The following is a 19,428-nucleotide window of genomic DNA, read 5'->3' as shown; positions in this document are numbered from 1 at the left end:
ACACTCAGGGGTCAGGTAGTTTGGCCAAGACGCCATGGCTAACAAGGGTGGAGGACAGAAGCCAAGCCTACCTTGACTCCAAAGCCCATGCTCTTCCCGCCTGTCACGCCCCAAACTTCTTGGAGTTCCACATTTCAGAGGCTGGCCTGGAGTTTTATTTTTAGTGAAACCCCCTATTTGTTCTTCCTTCATCAGCTTAACTTAATCCAACCCCCCAGGATATTTTGCAGCAGGAGCCCCATGGGGCCCCTCTGACTTCAGAGCCAGGCTGGGACAGCAGGGGACCAGAGAGGAGGACAACTCCCCCGCAGCTCAGCCTGAGTTCCCGCAGTGCCTCTTCCCATGCACTGTGTCCCTCGACCTTCAGGCCAGACCCTCAGGGTTTCTACCCCCCACACTGTGGGCCTCCTCAGGGACTCCCAGGGTCACAGAGACCTCCAAAGTAAAGGCCATCCTCATTCCTGGGAAGGCAGGACCGCTCTCAATGAGCCAACCCAGCCATGTCTCCATAAAGTGGGGTAAAGATGCGACAGTTACATTACCTGTGCTGGAAACAGGCACAGTTAACCCGAAAGCCACCGAGTCAGCCCCAAGGGTGATGGGAGGTGGGCAGCCATAAGGAACCAAAAAACCCCCAATAATCCTGATTATCCACCTATACCGAACAACTACAACTCAAAGGCTTCCTAAATCTCTGCTGAATCTCTCCTGCAGACGGAGGTGAGAACTATCCCAAGCGCCAGACCCAGGCAGGACTCCCTGGACCCAACAACAGGTGTGACCTAGCCTGCCGCACCTTCCAGGCTCTCCCTCCCGCAGCGAGGCGTTTACACCTGGACCCCAGGATGGGCGCTTACTTTCACCATCAGCCCACATTCAGCTGCCTGAGGAGAGAGGGCTGGCTCTCTAGCTGGCAGTGTTGGCATCGGGAGGAAAACCCTATTAAATTTGAGCTTAAAAGGCAGCTAAAGAAATTAGCAAAACATTTACTCCTGTTAAGCTGTGCTATTATTAGTCCACACCTTGAGTCAATTGAAATTTTCTTCCCTGTTCCTGGCTGACAAGGGGTTAACAGAAGAACTATGTAGGAACTCTTGTGCTTGAGATCTCTTGGAAATAGATGGGAAATATTTACAGTAAATGGATACTCACCTGCCTCTGGGGCCCATAAATTACCCATACAAGGACAGGTAAGGGTTTCAACCAGAGAATGCTGATTTTGAGCAACAGAAAAGAGTTTCTTGTCTGGTACCCAGGGTGGTTTCAGTTACATGGCTCTATTCTCATCCCAGGGCACCCACAGCCCAGCACTGTGGCCGCATTATCGTCCCCAGCCCAGCCCGACTCGCCTCACCTGCTTGGAGAAGGCCTGGCACTTGGACTGGAGGTAAGGGGCCACTCCAGGGACACTGAGAGGACTGAACCAGGCCACAGAGGCAAGGCCAAGAGGAGAAGATGGGGCCACAGAGGAGCTGGAATGATGCTGTCAGGCAGGCAACATGCCTGAGCACCCCTCGAGGGCCTAATGCTGTGAGGCCCTGGCTGGGCCAGATGAAACTCAGGCAGGAAAGCTGGGGAGAAGGGAGACAGAGGAGGCGATGCCAGACCAAGCAGGCACCACTCAGGCGGAGAAGAAGCGTGAGAAGGGCTTTGCACGTGGGCAGGCAAAGGGGAGAGGATGGGAAATCAGCCGCTGGCACCAAGGAGGCAAAGGCAGGGCCACCCAGGCACAGAGCACAGTACAGAGGTTGAGGGCTTGGATCTGCAGCCCGGCTCCTGGGGACAAATCCTGGATTATTCACCAAGGGACCCTGGGCACTTAACCTTTCTGAGCTCCGTGTTCCTTATTTCTACAAAAGGGATAACCATGGAACCCATGCCCTCCCTTGTGGGGTTGTTATGAGAAGTAAATGATCCAGTGTATATCCTTGTGGTGGGTAAGAGGGCAGAGACTGGAAGGCCAGGCAGTCATGGGCCTTGTGGGCCACTCCAGGGACCCGGGACACCATCCTGGACACTGCTTGGGGTGACATGTTCCATCTGCATTCTAGGGGGGCCCTTGAAAGTCTAGAGAACAAATTGAGTCCTTTTGCCTCCTTCCTAGATGGGACCCTCCTAAGATGGGGGAGGAGGCGTTTTGGCAAGTTCAGTAACCTGCCCAAGATCAGAGCAACAGTGCTGCCCCTGACCTGGCCATGCACCCACAAGGTGGTGTCTACCAGGAGGCATGGCTTTTTCTGATCTATGCAGAGGAACCCTCTGGGCTGGTGGAAGCCCCCTTTGCAAAGAGGAAGAAATGCGCAATAATTCCTTTAAGACTATTTTGGTTACATACAGACCTGCCTCATTTTGACCAAAAACAAAGATTATCCTCTGGCACTGTGGGAATTACTTTTTAGAAGAAGATTATCAAATTTTTAAAGTGGCCTATGGGGATTATTTGATGATTTTTTGGTCTAAGTGGGTAGTTCAACTGTCAGCCAGGAGAGAACAGAGATCAGCTGGAAGGCTGGGGTGCTCACCAGACAGGCGTTCTGTGACATCAAGCACCGCGCGGCCTCTCAGGAAACGCACCCGCCCAGCAAACGCTTGCAGGAGGCCAAGTTTGTCTGGAAGAGATGGAGGGTGTCAGTGGCCAAGGTGCTGCAGCCCAAGCAAAGGCACCAGCTGTTCAAGGTCCCCATGGCACCTGCTCAGGGAAGAGGCCCTTTGGCGGCTGAATTAACTTTTCTAGGTCACAATGGAGCCACTTAAAAAAAGTGAATGTACATGGGGTGTTTGGGGAACAGTGAGTGGCCTGGGATAGTTACATGGGGTCCCAAACAGGCCTGCTCTGCTCCCACAGGTCTGGTTCATATTATCTGAACCATCTGTGCTTCCTCAAAACTGCTATGATCTAATCAATAGGATGTACCCACAGCCAGATGGTGGGTTACTTTCACATTGAAGATTTACTGATATCCTCTGTGTAACAGGCATAGAGCTAAAAGCTAAAAAAGACCTGGTCCTCCTCCTCCTCTACCACCCCCTCAAGAGACTTCTTTGACAAGGAGACAGACACTTGAACGTGAACTCCAACACAGAGTGAGAGGCTCCATGCTCAGGGAACCAAGAGCCTGGGGGTTCTGGAGCAAGAGTGACCAGCATATCTCAGTCTGCCCAGGATCTTCCCCATTTTAGCACGAAAAGCCTCACATCCTTGGCAAACCAGGTTGGTCGGTCACCCTAGCAGGAGCAGAAGCATCCAGCTGGCTCTGGTAGGGTCAGAGCAGGGAAGGCCTGATTGTGGGTAGGGGACATGTATGACCTCCCCCAGCACCCCCACACCCAGCACTCCAGCCACATGGCCCCAGGAGCCCAGCTCTCCTGCTATCCAGCCACACCCATGGGTGAGGCCTGAGGCCCAAGCACTTCCCAGCTTGGATCTTGAAGGAAAATTTATTAAAGATGAACCACTAATGGTGAAATCCCAACAAAAGGGGTGGGGGGTGTTCCAAAGATAGAGAGGTACCCTGGCATTCTTTAGTTGTATTTCTGAAACCAACTCCAGCGGGATCCCACGGCTACTGAATTTAGAAGCTGCTTCTTTCTGCCCATTCTAGCTGATGTCTCCTGGTTTCCCAAACTAGTAAACTGGAAGTCCTGCCTTTCTCACAAAAGACACACAAGGTGAGGACAGTGGCCCTTCACCTGAGAAAGGTGTGCTAACCTAGAAAGTACACAAGGTAGGACCAGTCTCCTTTTGCCCCCAGATCGCCTCTGCCGTGACCCAAGGAGGCACCCAGCTCACTGAGCTCCCCACGTTTTACAACCACAGCAGGCGCAGCAGAATTCCATGGGAGATGAGGCAAGCAGCAAAATGCATTCCTCAGGGATGTGGCTGTGGTACCTGCCTGCACCTGTCTGGGATGTGAGGGGCATCACCCAGCAAGCCCAAGCAAGTGTGTCCTGGGGTCCCAGGAGGGGACCATCTCAAGGCCAGACTTCCCTTTGCAGAGGACAGAGATTGGAGACCTGCCTGAGGAAGTCTTTCCAGGCAGGGTCCACCTTTTCTGAGTTCCCTCCCTACCTTGGCACAGAGCACCAGCAGCCCCAGAGATGTGCAATTCTAGCTAAGAGCTAATTCCTACTTCCCTTGCTCTACCCCTGAGACCTGTAAGACATACGGAGGAGAAAATGCATGGACACGTAGACATCATGGGCATCTCTGCGGCTTGCAAAAGCTCCACCCACAAGGCCAGAGTCTCTAAAATAATTTGTTCTGGGAGATGAAAGAGATGCCAGGCTCTAGAATATTGCAATTAGCAAGAAGTGGTCTCAGGCTGTCCTGGTGAAGCTGTAAATGGGTAAGAAGAGAGTTTTATAACAACATCACCTGCATTCTTGCTTCCAGATGCCTCTGTTGGCCTCACCCATCTCAATAGCCACGAGCTCACCCTGAGAACAAGGACTTCTCCCTCCTTGCTCTCCCCCATCAACACTCAGTCCAGGACATTCTCTGGGCGCAGCTGGACCTCCCACTCCTGGCCACAGACGTGGCCTCCCAGAGCTCAAGAGAAGTGGAGAACTTGGCAAATAATTGAAAATGCACATCCAGCAGACATCTATCCATGCCAGACCATGCTCCCGTGATGCCTGGCACACAACAGTTGCCCACTAAATGCTTATGGAGAACAAGGCAGTGTTAAAGCAGAGACGCTAAGTTGGCCCAAACTGGTCTATAAACCCCAGACACCACCCCAAGCAGCTGCCTCTCTGCCTCTGACCCCTTTTATAGTGATGGCTCACCTTTTGGGTCACACCCAGGTTTAATGAGAAGCAGTAAAGGACAGAGGCTAAGGGGTTGGATTCTGGATCTAGACCACCCAGATTTGAATACTGGCTCTTCCACATTTTAGTGTATGACATTGAATAAGTCATGTACCCTCTCGACACCTCAGTTTACCCAACTATAAAATGGGGATAATACTAGTAACTCATAGAGCTGCTGTGATGATTAAATGATTCACATAATGCTTAGGACAGTGTCTTGAGCAGATAATTACTATGGAAGTATCAGCTATTGTTGCTACTATTACTATTATTACCCTAAAATACTCCAACAGCCCAGCAACCTTCATGGAGGAGGGTCCAACTAAGGATGTGGGAATCTAACTTCTGAAAACTTAAAAACCCATGAGCCTAGCCCAGGGTTTTCATAGGCTCCTCTTCTGCACCACAAGGATGCCACGCTGGCCTTGGTGCTGCCCACACAACAGGGGAAGCAAAGCCCTTCAATGTGGAGAAAATAGCCACAGGCTGGCAGCCCAGACACCGTGGCCTCCCTGGGCCTAGCCTCCTCTCTCTACACTGGGGCTGAGGCCAAATGGGCCTCACACCTGTCCCATTCAGCCAAGCCCTGAGGCCACCAGGCCATGCCATCCTCAGGCTACTGGGAAGCAAGAGAAGAGCTTTTAATAAAGCATAAAAAAACATGGTACCACCGTCAGTGGCAGCAGACACTGGAGTCAAACTAGACTCCCGACAACAAGCACAAGGCTCAGTTAAGTTCTATGTCACATGGCCGAATTCTCCATGGCCACCAAAACTAGGTCTCTTCATTGCAGAAAAACTGGGAATGATCCACTGAGACAGAAAAACACAAGCACGTGATGGAACTGTTCAAACTGACTCAAGTGTGTAATTATATGTAAATGCTCATGCCCCGGTTTTTTTTAAAGCAGGATGCAAATTTAAATGTGTAATGTAATCATGATGCCAAACGCAAATATACCCAGAAAAAAATACTTGAAATGAAAAATGCCCGGAGGGGTGGGTGGGGAGGATATAGCTCCGTGGTAGAGGCATGCTTAGCATGCATGAGGTGCTGGGTTCTAACCCCAGTACCTCCATGAAAAAAAAAATTAAAAATGCCAAATATTAATAATGTTTCTTTTAGGAGTTGGGACTGTAAGTGAAGTTTTCTTTCTTTCAAATGCTTCGTATTTTTCATTTTCTCAGTAATTAGTAAGAATGACTTCTACAGTGGTGGAAAATAAACTTTATATTTGTAAGTTAACTAGAAAGACTGTGTAACAGCATGGGAAACTGGGTGGTGTTAAATGAAAGGCACAAAGTCAAAATTGTATTTACATTATGGAAATAGAAGAGACATATTTTTAAGTTGTCAGTATATTAGTGAGGCACCACAGGTGAATTTTTAAGTTTCACTAACAATATAATGTTGGTCACATGATTTACACAAGGTAATGAATTTAAAGTCAGAGCAAAAGAGCAAAAGCAGATCTGAAGCTGCCCATTTTTGAGCTTATCTGTTCTCACCAGTGCTGGCCGGGGGCCGCACTAAATTAAGAGAGGTCCTTTTGGTGCTCAGTCTGAGCAAGACGGGGTGAGCTGTTAGCAGCCTGATGTTTTAATTAGTGAAGTTCCTTCTGTAACTAACCCAGTAACAGAGCCCCAAGCAGAACCAGCCCATCTGCTGTGGAACTGCCTTGATCCCCAGAATAACCCCCCTGAAATCAGAAGGTCTTGGTGCTGAATAGAAAGGATGCCACTCCAGGCTCAGCCCTGAAGGGGCCCTAAAGCTGGCAATGATAAAGGGTAGTGGTCAGGAAGCAGGGCTCCCCCACATCTTCTTTTTGACTGTCCCCCAAAGGGGACATGGGCAGAAACTCTGCTGTGTCAGCCTACTTGCCACCACCCCGCTCACCCCAGGGGAAACCAAGGAACTAGAAGAGACATGGTGGCAGATGAGGTAACTTGATCACCGAATTCCAGAATTGAGAGGGGTCTTGGGAGGTCACCTAAGAAAGACCAATCTCCAAGTCTGGCTGTGTGATCTGGACTTTGTGCCAGAAGACAGCCTTCCCTGTCTGTGTCCTTGATCCCTTGGCCCCCATTGAGCAGGAAACAAGCAGTAACAGGCTGTGAATGTCCGTACTTAAGTATTTCACAGCACTTCACAGCCCCTCTGCAGCCTGGAGCCCAGAGTGTCTCATAAGGTGTGAGAAGCCGGCTTGGGAGAAAGTTTCCCTCTGCACAGAGGGCTCCACGCCAGTTCCAGGAGAGGCCCTGGGGTGCTAAGGGTCAACTAGAGCCACCGGGCTCAGCCTGGGTGATCAGGGAGGAAGATGTATGCCCCTTCCCTTCTGTCACACCTGCACCAGTCTCTGCTTCCACCTCCCAATCCCCTGGGACAGTGGGAAGTTTCATTACTTGCATCCATTTTTTTTTTCCCTCTGCAGAGGGGCTTAGACCATGCCAGGCAGTAGAGGACCATTCCCTGGGAGACCTTGGTTCCACTCCTGGTACTCCCTGGCAGTGATAAATTCTTGCTGGTAGCCTAAATCCCTCCAGCTCTGACCTTTGTGGGTATGGAAGTCAGCTTATTACTTCGCAGTTAAGAATACTTCCAAAACCAGTGTTGCTAGTTGGGCTAAGAGGGTACAGCTCACAGCAAAGCCCACAGCCACACCTGCTCCAAATGACCTGGAGACAAGACCCTGGGCTTCACGCTTCGGGCCCCATGGGAGCCTTGTGCCAATAGATTAGTGGGCTCCATCCATCCCTTTGAGTCCAACCCCATGCCCATTCGAGGCTAGCACTGACCTAAGGGTTAGAGAGGAGGATGGTGCCCCTCATGCCTCCATTCTCTTGCACAAGACCCTCCGGCTGATGGACCAGAGGGAGCATCATCAGCCATCCCCAAGGAGACCCTGTCCCAGGAGGAAAGGAGGACTATAGGCAACTCCCTGGACCCTGCAACCTGCCTCAAGGTGTGGTCAGATCACAAAAGCAGGCAATCCCCAGGCCCCCTTTCTGGGGTCCAGCCCTGGTGGGCACAGCAGGGCCCCAAGTAGAGGGGACCTGAGTCTTGTGAGCGCATGAGACACCAGCTTCTGCAGCCCAAAGCTCCAGAGCCTCAGCCTGCTCGAGGAGGCTGGCTCTTCCCTGGAGGGGGAAGAGTTAAAAGCTCTTCTCCCCAGACAAGGGTGCTCAGCCTCTTCAAACAGCTAAAGCCTGTTTGGCTTGGTGCAGGTTTTCCCAATAAATCCAGGGCCCACAGTGATTTACCAAGAGCCTTAGTTATTGGCAACAGCAATCTCACTTACCCAGAGCGGCGCTGAGAACAAGCTATAATTTAGAGCTGGATTTATTTTGTTTGTTCTACAGCAACAAACTCAGCAATTCATAAATTCTCTCTGAGATGAAGAGAGGAAATTGACAATATTTATGATCTTGGGAGGCGGAGAAGGGCCTGACCAGGCCTTTGATTTGTAACTGAAACTTCTCCGGGAGACTCCAGCCAAGGACACAGCTGCTGTCCCAGCCCTGGGGAGCTGGGCTCAGGCCAGGGTGCGGGATGGGGAGGAGGGGTGGGTGTGCCAGGCAGTGCTTCCAGCCTCAGCATTGGGATGCTCTGTGGGTTGCTCTGTGCTCATCAGGACACACAGCAACAACGTAAACAGCCGTTCTCAGGTCACAGGCTTCCTCACATCAAGGCAAGACTAGTTTGTGAAAACTTATGAATCTACTGGTCTGGACGTAAGTCTATCATAGACTATGTTCTCACACACCTGAGTTTTCGAACATGCACTTCAGTCTGTGTACAAGATACACCAAATATCACCTTCTAATCATCTATGAAAGGAGTGGAGAACAGAATGCACCAAAATTGCCACCTACTGTTCAAGAATCAAGATGTGATACTGCAAAGCACATAAGGAACAGAGAAGCTCTTGCCTTTCCGGATGTCTCTGCCATAGCTCCCTCCTTTTTGCTCTTTTCATTCCTCCCCCAACCCCTCCATCCTCACTGTCCACTCATCACCCCAAATCCCTCCCATCTCAAACCCTGGCACCAGTCTTCCTCAAAGACAACCTTCATTCATTCCAAGCTCAGAAAGCCAATGGGATCCCATATCAGACAATCACCTGGGTCTACCCACCTGTCAACTCTGTCCTCTCCAACAGGCTTGCCCAACTGTCTCATCAGCATCCTGCCTGGTCCCCACACAAGCCACATCCCCTGCTACCATCTCACAGCTAAAAAAATGTGACAACTCTTCCTGACGCCTTCTTGGTAGTCCTGACCTGTTTTCCCATCAATGCCCTATTGGCTCACTCGCTGTGGTGTTATGTGACCCAAGGTGGTCATTTCTATCACGTGTATCATAAGGAGGCAAGACCAGAACATCTCCACAGCTCCTCCACTTCTAGCAGTCTAAGACCCCCAGGGGAACATGACATGGAATAGCCTGCCAACCAAGAGCCCCTGCCTTAGGCAGCCCCTGGGGAAATGTTTGGCCTGAGAGCTAAACCAGTGCTGTTCTCTGCTCTGCTGATTCCCAGAACTGGGGAGGGTACCAGCTGCCTACCAAAGCCAAGTGGGGGCTGTGGGAGGCTCACCCAGACTCTCAATCATTGCATCCAGCACCATCACAGCGGCGGCATAAACCCCCGAGTTCTTGGAGTTGAGGTTGTCTGCAACAGCGATGATGATGGAGAGCAGCATGGGGTGTAAGCTGTCTCTCAGCAGGGGGACCATCTTGGCAAGGCACTCTAGCGCCAACTGGTTTACTTTCTTGTTAGAATCCTGAAGCCTTGGGGTGAAAGCAGCGAAGACCTATTGAGGGAACAGAAACCAAGGGCCAGTGGGAACCCAGGCTGGGCAGGAGTTCCACAGCCCAAACAATAGCCCTCGGCAGAGATTCCTCCTGCATCCCTGACTAGTCATCCAACCCATGCCAGAACATCCCCAGTGACCAAGAGAGCACCACTCAAAGGGGAGGGGGACGGGAGCGGGAAACCATTGTATGCTGAGTACTTGCTCAGTGCAAAGCATCTAGGGCACCTTGTTAGGTACTCTGCACTCGCTCGAGGAGTGATCTTAACCCATGAAGCATGAGTTTTCATCCTCAGTTTACAATTAAAAACCAAACAAAACAAAAACTGAGGCTGAATGAGCCCAGTTCACACAGCTAGTAAGAAACTTCAAGCCTGTGTCTTAACCCTGCTATGTGGCTTGACTGTCCAGCAGCCTGACTCCCAGAAGGAGCAGACATCTGCTCTCATTTCCAGCCTGTGAAAGGCTTGTGTCTACTCCAGACCCACCCACCCAGCCATCCTGGCCCAGTTGCCTGGCCAACAACACGCCCTACCCTCAAAACCTCAAGTGCATGGCTAGATCAGGAGCAGCCCGCAGCCACAGCACACTCTACCTCTGCCCTCCTCCCTGTAAATCTGCTGGAAGGATGAAAGATGCCCAGAACATCTCTGCGTGGTCCCAAGGCACCCAGCAGGAGGCTGTAACCTTGACCTCTAGGCCAGTTCCAGTTGGTCTTACGGTATTACCCTGGCAACTAGATAGAAAGGGCTTTTCAGGCTCCCCTTACCCTGAGGAATCTGGCACAGTGCCTAACCCTGTTCTGGGTTTTCCAAATTGAAGGGAGGAGATGGGGCAGGGCTGGGGCAGCACTCACCTGGACCAGGTTGGTGGTGATGAGCTCAGGCTTGGCCTTACAGTGCTCAAGGAGCTGCCCCACGCCTTCCATCCGAGACTGGTAGTCCTTGGCCTCCAGCAGCCGCGTCAGGTCCCGCAGCTGCCCCACCATCTCCAAGCCCCCCCGCATGGAGGAGCGCAGCCCTGTCAGCCGTGGGCCATTGGAGCTGAGCCTATATGGAAGGAGGTCTGACCTGGGCGGCCCCTGGGGATGAATACACCTCCTGTCCCATGCACATCCCCTCCCCTCAAAGACAGGTGGGGATGAAACAAGAGATTCACCTGCTGCTTAGTCTACCCCCACCTGCTGCTAGGGGACAAGGCTTTGGGAACTCTGGAAATGACTTTTCCTCAGGGGGCAACAATACCTAGAGCCAAGAGCACCAACCCCCTGTCAGGGGCAGGGCTCTCTCTTCCTGCCTTTTTTTTTTTTTTCAGAAGCTATGTTAAGAATGGGGCTGGGGGAGCTTGAAGTGAGGGGTTAGAAGTCCATGAGAGGAAGACTGGTACTCATTTAATCCAAGAGAGGGGAAGATCTTTCCAGGATCCTCTATCCTGACGCCTGGTTGCCTAGGCCCTGCTCACACTGCCCCGGTAACTAGGGAAAGGTCAAGGAGCCCTGTTCTCTTCCATTGGGATCGCATGCCCATCGTTCTCCCCTGGCCGGCAGCTTCACCCAGAGCATTATCCCCGACCCCCAGTCCAGAGCCTGGGTCTCTGAGCCTGAGCCCTACACCTGGGTCGCACCCACAGGAGCACATCATTCATTCTGTCATTCATCCCTGCAGTCCACGCTCTTTGCCTACTGAGCGCTAAGAGCTGTGCTGGACACACAGAACAATGAGACGAGAGACGCAGTCTTCACCCTGAGGTGCCCACTGGAGACAGAGGACTGGAGAATGGGGTAACCTGTCCACCCAGAGGAGAGGGGGACAGAATGTCAGAGAGGCTTCTGGGAGAAGGTGACAGGTGAGTGAAATCTTGTAGAACAAATAGGCATGTTCTAGGTGCAGAAGGCACAGCATGAGCAAAGGCACAGGAAGGAGAGAGACAGCGAGGGGCGGGGAACAGGAGCTGCTGCGGTCTGGCTGGGAGAGCGTGCATGGGAGAGAGCAGGGTGGAAGAGGTGGGCAGGGGCTTCCCTGGGGGTCCCGCTAAGGAGTCCAGATGTGGTCCTCCTGGGGCATTGCAGAAGGGGGTTAAGTTTTAGGCACAGGAGTGACTGTCAGATTCCTGCTGGGTTTCCGGCTCCTAGCACCCGCACTTTAGCCCCTTGGCCCAGTCCTTCTCATGTGCTTTGGTTCCACCTCTGCCTCTAAATTAGCCATAGGCTGGCCACTCCGATGGTGAACGGGTCCGCTGAGTGAGTTAACAGAGAAACGCTGAGCTCACCTGACCAATAATAATAACTGGAACTGCACCTACACAGTCGAGACTGCAGGAACCCACTTCTACTGGCCGATGCTCCTGAGCCTGGGATTTGTGCTCCCCGAGACTTGGGCAGGGAAACCCATCCTGTAAATTCACCCAGGAGTCCTGCTGCCCCAGCTAGGTCTCAGTCGCAGCCCAGATGCACACCCCCTCCCAGAGCCACCTTGGCCTGGGCCAAGCAGAGCGCCGCCGTCAGCAGCTGCGGATGTGGAGCCCGGAGAGACAAGGGCTACTGTACCCGGCCTCGCTGGGCAGCCCGCTCTCACACACCACCAGGCTCCTCGACACCTTGCGACCTTTGGCAGATGGAAGCTCACCACCATCTTCTATTCCCTTGAAAAATACACACAGAACATGAGCCAGAAGGGGTGGCCCTCTGGTGGACTGCAGACCCTCCAGTCTAGACCGTAGCAGGAGAGATAACCCCTTCCACCTGGGAGAGCTTCAGAGGACACAGCGGAGCCTTCCGGAGCACTGGCAGTTAAGCCAGGGGTCAAGATCCCCATTTAAAAGATGGAGGCACAGTGGCCCAGGGAGGCGCAGGAGACACGGGCAGTGGGAGGCAGAACCAGGCACAGGGGAAGGAGATTCCACCTGTCAGAGTCATGGAGGAAGCTAAAGCCTCTGGAGTGCACTCCCCGCTTCCCTGACTGGCTGCCAGGCTCTGCTCTGATCCCCACCCCAGACCAGCTCGCACCTCACAGCTGGCTCACCCGCTGTTTAATAGCCGTCATGACCTTCCGCAAGTCGTGGGATGGGAGGGACTGCTTCAGAAACGCATCAAACTTTGTGTTTGACATCAAGATATTCACCATCTTCCGGCCATAAAACCTGCCATAGGAGAAAAGCAGGATGAAAAAACAGCCACAGAAATGCAGTGTAAAGTTGCTTCATAGCTTTATATGATTTTTCTAATTACAGTGGGAGAATTTTCAATACTTTTTCTAATTGTGACAGTAATCCCCACCTAGTTAAAAACTAGATTTATAAAAGAATAAACATCAGCCATAAACCCATCACCAAAAGCAAACCTCTATTAAATTTTTACATATTTTCTTACAGTCTTTTTTCCCAAGCATTTACATTTTAGATGACATCAGAATGTATATACAACTTTTACCAACTTTTTTCACTTGATCATTAATCATATTCCCATGGCATCCCTTTTAATGGCTGAATAATATTCTGTTTGATGGCTATACCAAAGTGTACTTAATTTTCTTCTAGCATGAAACATGTAGAAGTCTGAGGAAGGGTGCAGTGGGGCAGTATTGGAGAAAGTGGTCAACTCTACCCGATAAACATTGGTGGTCAGGAGAGGGAATCAAGGAGGCCTTCATTGGAGAGGTGACTTTGGGTTAGGACTCAAAAGATGAGTAGGAGTTCACAAGTGAGATGGGATTAAGGACTGAAGGAGGATAGTCATTCCAGGGACCATAAGACGGTCTGACAGGTCTGCAGGTGTGTGGCGGGGGAAGAACAGGCAGGGCCTGTTCCCAGGAGGAGAGCAGGCTGGAGAAGAAGGCAGGACCCCACTTCGGGAGGCATGAAGGAGGTGGGCTTTCAGCTGCAGGCAGTGGGCAGCAGAGGAGCGATCAGACTTGCACTTTAGTCAGAATGTCTCAGACAGCAGCGTGGAGGACGGATCCCGGGGACAAGGCCGGGGGCCGGGAGACCTGTCAGGAGGCTGTGTGATAGCCCAGCAAGAGATGTTGAAGGCCTGACGTAAAGCAGTAGGGATGGGGTCAGTAGGCATGATCAGATTCAAGAGCTGCTAGGGAAGACGAAACTGCCGGACTTGGAAGCTGATTGGAGGCGGAGCTCAAAGCATCTAGAATTATCAGATTTCACTCAACCTTCATTGATTGTAAAATGCACCATTAATTTATTTTCCACTAAGGAAAACCAGAAAAAGACACTGGCGATTTCCACTGCCTTCAGTGACACGGCCCTGTCCTTCCTTCCTTAGGTCAAGTAAAGTGCTTGACAGTTGCTTTGTAAGAAACTGTGGCATTTTGGTCATTCCTTCAATGATGAATGTTTGCATTAACATCTAATTTATGTCCCATCACTCCATTTCCATGCCTTTTCTCACACATTAACTCTTCATTTCAATGCCAAATAATAGTGTAATATTTCTAAGACATTTCATACCATGATGAAACTCAACAATTCTCCACAGTGACTTCTTAAAATAAATATAAAAGGCTAACCAGCAGAGAAGGGCTCATAGTGTAATTCCTACAAAGCAAACGGTAATTCAAAGGTTTATCCTATGAGCAACAATGATCAAGCTTGCAATTGTGTAGATAGTAAAAACCCAAGTCATAACTGCTGCCTGGCCAACAGCAACTGTGAGACGCCTAGGATTCTAAGATACTAAAATGTGGGTCAAAAAATGTGTGTCTTAGAATCAGTGAAGTATGAAATTCCCCATTTTGCATCTTGGATGACTCAGTAAATCACAGTGAGGGAACACAGTCAGAGACGCAGGCTTCTGGAGAAGGCAATGAGTTCACTTAGGGACAGTTTGCACTAAGATGACAATGGGACATCTGGGTGGTGGGTCCTATGGAGGCATCCAAGAGATTGGACTTATAGAAGGATTGGCTGGGAGGAAGACATTGGGAAGCATCAGAGTTTGATGTGACTGGGGCCACAGGAAGTGATGACACCTTTCAGAGAAACCTGCAAGAGGGGAACAAGGACTGAAGACACTCCTGCAGCCACGGGCATCCAGGGAGCAGGTGGGGGAGAAATGCACAGAGGGACAAAGAGAACCACGGGGTGTGCTGCCATGGAAACCGGAAGCACAGGGTTCCGGGAAGGGAAATGAAGGGCAGTCAGTGTCATCCAATGAGAGAGGAAGGTCAGAATGGAGAGGAGCTTAGATCTGGAGAGAGATTAGATCTTGACACCCATCTCCCTCAACCATTAAGAACAAACCAATCACAACCTTCTACTTCCCTCACAATATGCCTCATTTCAGTAAATGGCACTGTCATTCACTCAGTTGTTCCAGTTTAAAAACCTAAGCAGTATCTTTGATTCCTCTTTGAAATCCTCACCACCCACCTGCTATTGGCTTTGCCTTCAAACTACACCCCCTCCCCCCCGCTGCCAGCCTCCGGCAAGGCTCACCCGGACTGAGGGGTAGCCATCTGCCTGGCATCCCTCCTCCATCCTGGCCCCTCCCCCACCATCAATCCTCCAGTGAGTGGTCAGAGATTTTTTTTTTTTTAATCAAAAGGCTAGCAAACATGAAGAAGTACTGAAACTCATTACTAGTCAGGGAAGCGAAAAAGGACTCTGAAACAGCAAGGAGTGAACGTTTTTACCCATCAGATTGATGAAAATCTGAAGTTCAGAAATTGCAAGGTCAGGGGGACATAGGCACCCCAAGCACTGCAGGAGGGGGCAGAGGGGCGAGGGCTCCCACCAATGCCCCGGCTGCCTAAGTGACGCGGCCCTTGGCCTCACTCCCACTCTGGGCTTATTCCTGAATTCATCCTCCTGGGCTGCTGGGGGTACTTTGGAGGATGTGAGGTGCAGCACTGTGGGAGTGCAGTGGGGAGGGTGGGAGGAGCTGCAGGCAGTGCCTCCCTCCAGGGTGCACCCTCGGGCAGCCACGTGAATTTACCACGTGGGACACAACACAGGACGCAGTGTGGACGTGCCCTCTGGAGCTGTACCCACCGTAGTGGCATCTCCAGACGATAACATGGCATGAACCAAGGAATGTGAGTAACTGGACCCCAACTCCAGCTTCTGAACATGGTTAATCAGGTCCTATCACTCTCATGCTTGAAACCATCTAATACCATCACACTCCTACTAAAAAACCCTCCAGTGGCTTCCAGTCACCCACAAACCAAAATCCCAACTCCTGACCGTGGCCTGTGAGGCCCTCCCTGGCCTGGCCTTGTCCTCTCCGTCTCGTGGCCCACCCCTCCCCTCGCTCACTGTGTCCCAAGCAGCCTAGCCTTCCTCTTTGCTAAACCCCAAGCTGATTCCATCCAGGGGTCTTGGTTCCACCTTTCTTTGCTGGGACTCTTGCACCCCAAACCCTCAAAGAGCTGGCTCCTACCAGCCCATCCATTCTCAACCCAAATGTCACTCCTTAGAAAGGTCTCCTCTGACTCTGAATCTAAAGTAGCCTTGACCCCATTCTCCATTACCTCTTGTTTTTATCCCTTACCTGGGTCTAAAACTCTCATCATTATTACTTGTTTACTACCCAACTAGGAGGTAAGCTCCAAGACAGCAGGGGCCTGATTTTTCTTATTCACTGCTGTATCCGTAGTAATGAAAACACTGCTCATCAAATCTCTCTTGAAAAAATGAATGAATAGTTTTATTGAAAATGGAGCTGGGGTGGGACAGGAACTAGAATAAGATGGCAATGGCCAGAGAGGGAGTGGAAGGCGAGGAAGGGGAGGCGAGGAGCAGGGAGCATCCCCTGAGCGGGCCTGGCTGTAACTGCGTGGAGAGATGGGACGACAGCTGTAAGGAAAGGTCACAGCTTTGTCCATCTGACTGTCCCTCCCTGTGGCCTCAGGGAAGCTGAGCTCCATGGGCCAGTGCCCTCAGGGCTGGCTGGTTGCCTTACTTGCCCTGGGCTGGCCAGGTCAGCCATCCCCAGGCCCATGGCCCTGCATTACCTGGTGTCCGGGTTGGAGTCCTGGGCCAGCCTCACCAGGTTGTGCACCAGCACGTCTGTGCTGTCTCTAGTGCCTGAGAGAATCTTCTCGGCGCCTATCTGCTCCAGGACGACAGAGAGGTGCTCGGCAGTGCATTTCCGGACCAAGGGATTTCGGTGGCTGAAAGGAAACGCAATCATGAGCAAGGGCTCAGCCAAGGAATGGGATGTGGGGGTCCCCAGACCAGCACACATAGACCTACATCTGTGCATCCCTGTTTCATGTCACAATGGGCTCAAAATTTTGTCCGGTGTGGGCTAAGGGGAATCTTCAAGGACAGAGCAGACCCTTCCTGACACTGGAACCAAGGATAATGACAGGGTAGCAGGAGCACGTGAAGCCGTGTGATGTCCCCTAGACGCACCATGTGCCCACCATCCCCATGCCTTCCTGAGCGCGTGTTCTGCTTTTGCCTAAATGCCCTTCCCCAACTTCTCTCCACCTAGAATATCCTACCTCTGCCTTCTGAGCCCCCCAGGCAGAACCAGTACTCCCTGGAGGCAGCGCTGTCCTTGTCCCCTGGGAAGGACTGGTGCGTCCCTGTGGCTCTCCAGTCAGGCTGGAAGCTCCCAAGGAGCGGGCACCAAATCTCCCTCCCAGTCGACACCCCAGGGCCCTGCTGGTGCCAGCACCTGCCAACACTTCAACATTTCCTGGGAGTTTTACTGCACGTTGAGCTGAATTGAGACAGGAGAGAGGGACAGGTGATTAATGGGTGATTTCACGGGGAACTTGAAATCTCACGGGAGGACCCCCTCAGGGTGTCCCCTTTCTCTTTTTCACCTTATTCAAGCAAGGTTATGTGTCCACAGTCCATTAGGTGACACTGGCCCCTTCTCCCCACTGGGATACATCCCAGTGGAACACAAGGGAGACTCCTGGGCTCTCCCTACTTAGTATGGTCCAGGGACTAGCACCATTAGCATCTGAATCAGAATCTGCATTTAGCAAGATCCCGGGAATTCAATTACACAGCCCTGTTCCAGGCTCCCCTGAGGACAACTGACCCCATTCCTGCTGACAACAATCCATTGCCTTAGTTTGTTGTGAGTGCACCCCCTCTGCCAGGCACCGTAGTAAGCACCTTCTTACTAAGTGCCTTCGAAGCAGTGTCTCCTCAACCCCTGAAGCTACTACTGTCATCATCCTGAAGGTGAGGAGGCGGAGGCATAGGGAGGAATCCAGAAAAAAGCACAATTTCCCCCAAGTTAATAATAGCCACAGTGAGCACTCAGCAAATTATTAGGTAGAGGCAGGCCTGCTCTAAGTGCTCTTTCATGAATCAATTCCTTTACCCCTCACAACTTTATTATTACCCCCATTTTACAGATGAGAAAACAGAGGCATGGGGAAGTTCAGTAACAAGCCAGGATTTGAACCCCGGCCTCATGGCTCCAGTCTGTAGGCAAAGGCCTCTTGGCTGCGACAACTCGCCCTGGGTTCTGCCTGATAGACCACCCTGCGGAAGGGTCAGTATTGTGACTGGCTTATTGGGGTTGAGAGTCATGTCGCACAGTGGGAGTCACACTGTGGGAGAAAGGGCTTGGGAAACGCTTCTGGTTTTGCTGTTGGTTCTTGGTTCTGGTTTTTACATAAAGAGAAAGCAAATCAGGCTGCAGAAAGACTCCAAGAGCAGCCTGCCCCCTCCTCCTCCTCCTCAGAAGGCCAAGCGGCACCAGCTGGAAAGATTTTGTGCCTTGCTCTCCTCCCGGCCCAGATTTCATCAGGAACAGCGCTCCCCTGGGAGAGGGGCCGGGGCTCATCAGGCCCAAGCCGAAGGCTGCCTCTGGCGCTCAGTCTCCAGGGACATTACCATGGCCACTACGGGCTCCCTGGTCTTGAGCAGAACAATAGCACCTTTCCCTCCCAGCTGGGGCCCGGGGCTGCCCTGAGGCCCCTCGTCCCCAGCCTGGCCCAGGAGAGGTGGGGGAGAAGACCACTGGGGAACAGGGGTCGTCCTCCCCCAGGTAAACATGTGAGGCACCTGCTCCTCCCCCATCCCAGGGTCTCTCCCTTTGCCCCTCGTTCCCAGGCCACCCCCTCCCCTCAAAGGAGGCCTCCGCGTACTAGATGCCCACTGAGGTGAGGGCCACCAGGGAGCGGACCGGGGTCACGTGCTCCACCATGGCCCCCAGGGACTGGTTGGCTGCTCTCTGGATGAACTCGCTGGTGTTCCCCATCTTCTGGAGCAGGCAGCGGGTGATCTCCTCAGCCTCCTGGTCCATATTCTTCTTCAAGGCCCGGAAGAGGTCTCCCAGGGTGCTGATGGCCAAGCGGGATACCTTGGAGCGGAGGTTGGTGACCTCGGAGAGAGATGAGAGAAGGACCCTGCAGGCCTGCTGGGTGCTGCCAAGGGCTCCGGCACATACGGAGAATGGAGCACTGTACCGCCTCCCAAGGCCTCCACCCTTGCCTGGGCCTGGGCCTCGCCAGGCTAGAAATGGACACCCTGCAGCAGTTCTGGGCAAAACAGTCCCATTTTTAAAAAACACTGTTACTGTTGTTATTATCATAATGATCAATTCCATCATTATCATCTCAAATTTGTACAACACTTAGTCTTGAAAGCACTTTTACAAATAATGTTTAATTTGATCTTCACAAGGCCCCCTCACTGGAAAAGTCTATTCCTGAGGGCAGGGGGCACAGCCTCCACTTGTGATAAGGTGCAGCCTAGGCCAAGCCCCAGCCCCATGGGAGAAAGGGTTTGGGAGGTTACAACTGCCCAGAAGTTGGAGATCTGGCCTAGAACACTCCATCCCTCCCCAGGCATTCTGAGTACAATGCAGGACTGTGA

The 19,428-nt window shown here is 51.9% G+C and overlaps 1 protein-coding gene across 4 annotated transcripts in view; it reads right to left on the bottom strand.

The window, feature by feature from the left end:
- TOGARAM2 (TOG array regulator of axonemal microtubules 2) overlaps positions 1-19,428 on the bottom strand; it is a 67,194-nt gene that overhangs the window by 1,740 nt on the left and 46,026 nt on the right. For all 4 annotated transcript variants that reach the window (XM_032497284.1, XM_032497282.1, XM_032497283.1 and 1 more), the window contains 7 exons: positions 18,699-18,934; positions 16,593-16,751; positions 12,645-12,762; positions 12,170-12,264; positions 10,481-10,673; positions 9,408-9,624; positions 2,523-2,609 (listed from right to left, as the gene is read on the bottom strand). In XM_032497284.1, the coding sequence (XP_032353175.1) occupies positions 2,523-2,609; positions 9,408-9,624; positions 10,481-10,673; positions 12,170-12,264; positions 12,645-12,762; positions 16,593-16,751; positions 18,699-18,934 (1,105 nt within the window). The remainder of the gene's footprint in view (positions 1-2,522; positions 2,610-9,407; positions 9,625-10,480; positions 10,674-12,169; positions 12,265-12,644; positions 12,763-16,592; positions 16,752-18,698; positions 18,935-19,428) is intronic.

The sequence above is a fragment of the Camelus ferus genome, chromosome 15 (genome assembly GCF_009834535.1).
Source record: "Camelus ferus isolate YT-003-E chromosome 15, BCGSAC_Cfer_1.0, whole genome shotgun sequence".
Lineage (NCBI taxonomy): Eukaryota > Metazoa > Chordata > Mammalia > Artiodactyla > Camelidae > Camelus > Camelus ferus.
The sequence above is the reverse complement of the archived record's forward strand: the minus strand, read 5'-3'. Positions and strand labels throughout refer to the sequence as shown.